Below are 7,746 nucleotides of genomic sequence, written 5' to 3' on the forward strand. Positions count from 1 at the left end.
GGGAAGATAACCGATGGGCATTAAGGGTTACGAACTGGATTTCAAGGGAAGCATAGCAGGGGGCGGCAGAAAGTTAGGTGGGCGTATGAGATTAAGAAGTTTGCAGGGACGACATGGCCACAATTACTACATGACCGGGGTAGTTGGACAAGTATGGGAGAGGCCTTTGCCATGCAGTGGGCGTAACAAGGCTGATGATGATGTTGAATTACAGGGCTACAAAGAATGTCATACCATCATTGCATGATTACGCATGAAGCTTAGTGCTGTCATTAAAGTGGCTTTTGGTGTTTTGGAGCTAAAGTAAAAGCACAGAATGGAGCAGGATGGTTTAGTGACCAGTTTTTCTACGGGAGCTTTGCCAAGACTTTCGTGCGCTTAATTTCTCTAAGCCTGCGCAGTGCTCGCTCTTCACGAGATTTGTCAATATGATTATCACTGCAATTCTGCCACTGAACGTCATTGGGTACTTGTTCATTATCATCATCATCTGGCTCTACATCACCATACTCAATGCACGAATTGTGGAGAACGCCGCAGCTTCTGATAAACTTATTGAGCCAGGGAATAGTGCGGAGCTCAAGATACATCAGGGGGTGTGTTCTCTAAGAGTCCACCTAGTGGACTGTCCACTTCGGCCGCTGCTGATTAGATGCAGCTGTACGAGGGAAGAGGAGACGAGCGGCCCAGCCAATCACCAGCGGCCGAAATGGAGAGTCCACAAGGTGGACTCTTACAGAATACACCCCCAGCTGTCTGAACCGCTTTTTGAGGGTGCTAAATGCATTTTCGATGAGCACTCTTGTGACAGATGTATCGTAATCTGTATCTAATCTGCTCAGCATGCAGCGCGCTCTGTGTTCATGGCACGATACGCCCCCATGTGATAAGGGCGTTACCCGCCTGTTCACAACGTGTATAAAACCAGTGCTGAATAAACGCTGGGGCTCACTTTTGCCCAGCAAGTGACACACGACGTGTCGTCGTCTGCTCTACTCGATGCATGGTGTCAGAAGTGGGATAGCATGGCAATGCACTTCCTGCACGACGCGTGAAGACCAGCGATCCTGTGGCGGAAAATGGATTTCCTCAAAGCACCGGAGCCGCTCCTTACAACAGGCGACCTGCGCAAGAACTGGCAGCTCTTCAAACAAAGGTTTGAAATTTTCCTCACGGCGTCAGAGGTCGCAGAAAAGCCTCGGACTGAGTCCAAGAAGACAGCGTTGCTTTTGAGCGTCGCGGGCGCAGAGGCCATTGAAGTCTTTAACACCTTCACGTTTGCAGCAGGCGAGAAGAACGACGACTATGCCACAGTGGTGAAAAAATTTGATGAGTATTGCATTGCACAGACCAATGAGGTTCACGAGCGGTATATGTTCAGGAGAAGAATCCAAGCTGCTGGCGAACCAGTGGAGCATTTCTTACGAGACCTGAAGAATCAAGCACGTGCTTGCAACTTTGGAGCTTTGGCGGAATCGATGGTCAGGGACCAAATTGTGTTCGGGATAAATGACTACACGGTACGTGAAAAGCTCCTCAGGGACAACAACTTGACCCTGCAGAAGGCAGAACAAGCCTGTAAAGCAGCTGAAGCATCAGCAACTCACAAGGAAATGTGGAACCAGGAACACCAAGTGCATCCTATCAGCAGGACTAGCACGAGCCGCGAAAACCGAGAACAGACACGTTATGACTGCCGAAACTGCGGCGGAAAACACTCCCCAAGAAGGTGCCCTGCTTTTGGAAAAACGTGCCGGAGATGTCAGCGGAAAAACCACTTTGCCAGATGTTGTAAAGCGACGGCAGTTGTTGGCGAGTTGCAAAGCGGCCAAGACGATTTCGAGATTCTCGACGTATCCGCAAAGAATGTGTCCAGCAAGCATGACTGGACGGTGGAAGTCCAAATCAAGAACGTGGCAGTTCAGTTAAAGGTTGACACGGGATCGCAGGCAAATTTGTTGCCTTATGGATTATACGCCAAAATGAACCCACAGCCGCCCCTGTACCCCAGCAGCGCGATTTTACGCTCCTACGGCGGAGATGTAATCAAACACATTGGCGTCATGCGGGCCGAAGTCTCTTTAAATGGTTGCATTGCCATGCTGAGCTTTTTCGTGGCACGAAAGGGGCGCCAAGCAATCCTAGGACTTGAGGCGAGTGAACGCCTGGGACTGATTTCACGCGTGAACAGCGTGTCGCAAAACAGCTCTGAAGAAGTGGTTGCCAGCTTTCGTCACCTTTTCACTGGCACCGGCTGCGTCAAACGAGTATACCACATGGTGCTTCGCAAGGACGCCACGCCAGTGGTTCAGAGACCTCGTCGAGTGCCACTGGCTTTAGAGGAGCCACTTCGGGAGGAGTTGTCACGTATGGAACAAGCCGGAATAATTGCAAAAGTCACTGAGCCAACAGACTGGGTGAGTCCCCTTGTTATCGTACGAAAGAAAGACTGGAAGCTGCGAGTCTGCATGGACCCCAGGAAAATAAATGAGTGCCTCAAGCGCGAGCACTACGCGATGCCGAGGCGGGAACACATAGAGGCCGAGCTGGCCGGCGCAAGAGTATTCACTCGCCTAGATGCAAACGCAGGGTTTCACCAAATTCCCTTAGATGACGAGACGTCTAGGATATGCACTTTTGCGACACCCTTCGGCCGCTATCGATTTTTGCGACTGCCTTTCGGAATATCATCAGCGTCCGAAGTATTTCAGCAAACCCTAAGTGAAATTTTTGACGCGCTTCCTGGCGTTAGAGTGTATGTCGATGACATACTCGTGTGGGGCAATTCCCAACAAGAGCACGACCAACGTCTAAGATCAGCGCTAGAAGCGGCAGAACGTGCGGGCCTTACGTTCAATCCAGCAAAGTGCGAGTTTGGCGTTCAACAAATTGAATTCCTGGGCGACGTAATAAACGAAGAAGGAATCCGTCCAAATGCATCCCATGTTGAGTGCATGTTGCAGATGGCACCCCCTAGTGATAAACTAGCAGTTCAACGCATGCTTGGTGTCGTGAACTATTTTGGAAAGTTTTTGCCAACACTAGCAGAAAGGACAACGCTTCTCAGAAGCTTGCTAAAAAAAGACACTGTTTTCGAATGGTCGGCAAATCACGAAAAAGAGTGGAGAGCGCTGTGCGACAGCCTTAGCAAGCAGCCCTTGCTATCAGTTTTTGACCCTGAAAAAGAAACCAGGTTATCATGCGATGCGTCACAAAACGGAATCGGTGCTGCCTTGCTGCAGTATCACAACGGTGCATGGAAACCGGTTGCGTACGCCTCCAGAGTGCTTACTGATACGCAGCAACGCTATTCACAAATTGAAAAGGAAGCAATGGCCATAGTTTTCGGCTGCGAGAAATTTCACCATTTCATGTATGGGCGGAAGGTTGTCGTTGAGACTGACCATCGTCCGTTGATCTCCATATCACAGAAGGCGATCGGTGACATGCCGCCAAGACTGCAGCGATTTTTTTTGCGTCTGCTACGCTATGACATTTTAATGCATTATGTTCCAGGAAAACAGCTCCTACTGGCGGACATGCTGTCCAGGGCTTCCGTTAAGGGCGCAGCAGATAACGCAGACAACAACAACGACGACGTCGAAGTGCACGCAGTAAGTGTGGTTGATTCTCTTGTCAGCGAAACCATGTGGAAAGAACTGGCTTCCGAGACACGAAAGGACACGCAGCTCGCCGCTGTGCTAAAGCACCTGGAGAACGGGCAACCAATTGAAGGACCGTTCAAGCCTTTTGCCGCTGAGCTATCGGAAGTAAAAGGGGTTCTCTTGAAAGGCTGTAAGATTGTCATTCCGGCCAGTATGAGGCGCGATATGTTGGCCAGAACTCATCAAGGCCACATGGGAATTAACAAGTGCAAAGAAAGGGCACGGCGCCTGGTGTTCTGGCCAGGAATGAACACTGATATCGAGACGTTTGCACAGGCATGTTCTGTATGTAAAACGTACGCTTACAAGCTGCCGCAAGAGCCTTTGATTATGCGTCCGGTTCCAGACCAACCATGGTACCGCGTCGGCATGGACATTTTTAGCCACGCAGGTCGGTCCTACTTGTGTGTTTATGATGCCCTATCGAATTTTCCCGAAGTCCAACAGCTCGTAGACACTTCAGCAAAAACTACTGTAGATGCAGCAAGTGCCATATTTTCCAGATATGGCATACCTGTAGAGGTATGCACTGATAACGGGCCTCAGTTTTCCAGTAGAGAATTTGCCATGTTCTCAAAAGTGTACGATTTCAAACACGTGACCTCAAGCCCGTATTTTCCCCGCTCCAACGGACTCGCCGAAAAGGGGGTACAAGTAGTCAAGAGAATCTTGAAGAAAACAACTGAAGCTAAACAAGACTTTTGGCTTGGTCTTCTCGCTTACAGGTCAACTCCACTGGAATGCGGCTGGCCACCAGCCGAAATATTACAGGGACGCTCGCTGCGAACAACTCTACCAACCGTTCAGGTCGGACAAAGCCGGCGGGTTGACAAACGCCAGCAAACAGACTACTCAAGAGGGCCACTCGCACCGCTCAACAACGGCGAAACGGTCAGAATAAAAGACAGCTCATCATGGAGAAGAAAGGCTCGGGTTCTTCAGTCGTCTGGTCAACCAAGGTCATACGTTGTCATGACTGAAGACGGGCAACTCTTGCGACGCAACCGCGAGCATCTGCTGCCAACCAGAGAATCTTTTCGCCTTAGCGGTCCTCCTCACGACGACGAAGGTGTTTTTCAAGAATACGCTGCCCCTGCCAGCACACAACACGACCCAGAGGCGGCGCAAAACCCAAACAGCACAGCGAGCATTGTGCCGACAGTTCCGCAACAAGCAACTGCTCCAAGGGCTACAAGACAACGCAGACCACCTCGGCGCTTAATGTATGACGCGAACTTTCAACAAGTGCCGTGACTGTATTCAGTGCTCTAATCTTTGCTGTAGTTTTGGATGTGCAGTGATTCTTTAACTTTCTTTTTGTTCTCCCGAGCTAAAAGCGCTCCTTGTCCTAAGTTTTTTTTTTTTTTCGTTACGAAGGGGGATGTATCGTAATCTGTATCTAATCTGCTCAGCATGCAGCGCGCTCTGTGTTCATGGCACGATACGCCCCCATGTGATAAGGGCGTTACCCGCCTGTTCACAACGTGTATAAAACCAGTGCTGAATAAACGCTGGGGCTCACTTTTGCCCAGCAAGTGACACACGACGTGTCGTCGTCTGCTCTACTCGATGCAACAGAAAACTTATAATTCAAGTGCTTTTGCTGCTTTGTTAAAGCACCGTAATCCCTGTAGGGTGTGAACAGGTGTTCCCGCAGTAGATACGCTGCGTCCCCTAAAAGATGGTACGACCCCTGACATACTGCAGAGATTTTCTTTGAAAGTGGCGTCAAGCTGAACACATGCGAATCATGCATTTTGCTTGAACTTCCAATGAATGTATCCAAGAAGCGCCTTTGGTCATCGCAGATGGCCTGTAGTGTGAGTGAAAGGTAGTGGTGCCTGTCACAATATGGTCGAAGCAACCTTCTCCGGGCACTGTATCTTGATGTACAACCGATCTATGCAGCCAACAACATCAGGCATTCCAGACACCTGCAACCAAGTCATACACTTGTATTGAGCGATATCATCCATGTCTGAACATAAAATGTGCATTTGCAAGGAGTTTTAAGAGAAAGTACTGGTGCTCATACCCATTAACTCACGTTAACAGCATACCCTTAATGGCACAGCGCCATTTAAGTTAAAGAAACAAAATACAAACCAAATGCAACTTTCAGAAGTACTGAGGGCAGCCTACACTGCCGTGCACACAACATATTACATGTTTTTTTTTACTATCCACTTCTCTATTTACTATAACAAAATGGGACAGAAAATAAAACAAACCCCGTGTATCTTCCCTTAATCGATTTGAAGCACGTAATGAAAATTTGCTTGCCAAAGCAGACATGGTCTATATCGCACCGTACGCCCGGAAATCTGAACAGACATCTACTATTGTGGGTGATGACAAAGCATGCAGCATCATGCCTAAGCAAGGAATTGGCTGTGATCCCGAGAGATACATTTAGGTTGAATGTTTCAACCACCACTGGTGTAAGTTCTGAGCGTTATCATCACAAGCTATTACGTTTTCATGAAGGTTCAGCATTATAGAGCTTGAAATATGAAACAAAACGTGCACAGTGATGTTGCGATATCAATGAAACTTGGCTGGCCGATATTAATTGCTTCTTATAGGTAAAGAAAATCAAAACAAACCTTCTCAAAACTTCTAGTGAGGTTCTCCAGGTCAGCAGGAAAGTTTATCAACGACTGTCCCAGAGTCAGGAGGAAGTCGGCTACTCTGTGAAGGATTTGGTAAACAGAGTTTCCGACAAGTCGAACCGGCTGGCCACGTTTCTCATACAGGTTTTGTTAGCCGCGTACCTGCGCAGTGGGATTACACGCATCCGAAAAAGCAGTTTCAGACTACAGTGTAGTGCAAGCAACGAGCTCGTAGTCAAATGCGTTTTTATGCAGGCATCCGACTCTTTCGCGTTTCAATTATCGTTGTTAATTTGGCAGGTGCATATAAAAAACGATGAGAACTAACCAGATAAAAGACAAGATATGCCTTTCCGCAGATTTCGCTGGAACCCTCCATGTGTGTCCGAAGGGCACATTGACGACGCGGCAATGTCGGCGATCAACTTTTCCGCCACAGGTCGAGATAGCCTGAAGTGCCTTCGGAACTGCACAAAAAAGGAAACAAACGAAAACACCACAACGTGTTAAACCTTGAGTGTGCTGCTTTCCTTTTTTTCCTTACCTCATCGTCCGAGCACTGCCGCACGACGTCCTCGATGAAGCCAACTACTTTAGGCCTCTTTGCAGGAATGCGGAACATCCTGTCGAATTCCCGCTCGTAAGCGGCAGTTTCAGCGTCGCTGTCACTATCCGAGCAATTGCTCGTTTCGGAACTTGAGCTTTCCGATTAGGAGCTGTCGCTATCGAGTATCAGAAGCAATGCCGCACGCTTTGCCGAACCAGCCGAGCCGTTCATGTCTTCCGCCATTACCAACACAACTCGCGAGTCGTGACCGGTCGCGCCTCCCAGCAGACAAACGTGGTAAAGGAAATACGTCAGGCAGAGTTCCGGTCCACTCCGCCGATTTTGGCGGAGCATCTTTTTCTGCTCCACGGAGTGACTCCCGCCCTGAATCCACTCCGACTGTCTCATTGGAACACCTTACTCCTGCTCTCACTCCGTCATTGGAACAAACTTGCTCCGAAACGTACAGAAAAACTTGCTCCGACTCCGCCATTGGAATTTAAAGTAAGTTTGACGTGGGAGGATCAGAATAACAACAGATTGGAGTAGTCTTACGCTATAGTGCCCCTGGACATGAAAGACGCTTGTTTGTTGGGAAGAAATGTTTTTATTGTGGGAACGGCTTCATAGATATGGCTCATATTTGCTAGCGATAAGAACGTTCTCTACATGCGCTGTAAGTTATTCCTTGTTCCTGCACTTAGATTTACACCTCTACCTCGAAATAAGAAATAATTTTTCCATCTTAAAGTTCTATCGAATTCGCATTAGTGACGCTCGTGAATATAAGTGAAAAAGAAAGGGCTCCAATCCACACTGCGAGGTGGCTTGCCAGGGAAGCTGTTGTATCACCTGATCCGATAGATCAATGTGATGCAGCCTTGAATTAGGCCCTGCCGAGCCTGAAATCTACGTGGTTGTG

The 7,746-nt window shown here is 48.6% G+C and overlaps 1 protein-coding gene across 1 annotated transcript; it reads left to right on the top strand.

The window, feature by feature from the left end:
* Positions 1–1,079: 1,079 nt before the first annotated feature.
* Positions 1,080–4,495, top strand: LOC142574894 (uncharacterized). The gene is made up of 2 exons (XM_075683890.1): positions 1,080–2,561; positions 4,391–4,495. Exons 1-2 carry the CDS (start codon positions 1,080–1,082, stop codon positions 4,493–4,495), a joined length of 1,587 nt encoding a protein of 528 aa, XP_075540005.1.
* Positions 4,496–7,746: the final 3,251 nt, after the last annotated feature.

The sequence above is a fragment of the Dermacentor variabilis genome, chromosome 3 (genome assembly GCF_050947875.1).
Source record: "Dermacentor variabilis isolate Ectoservices chromosome 3, ASM5094787v1, whole genome shotgun sequence".
Taxonomy (NCBI): domain Eukaryota; kingdom Metazoa; phylum Arthropoda; class Arachnida; order Ixodida; family Ixodidae; genus Dermacentor; species Dermacentor variabilis.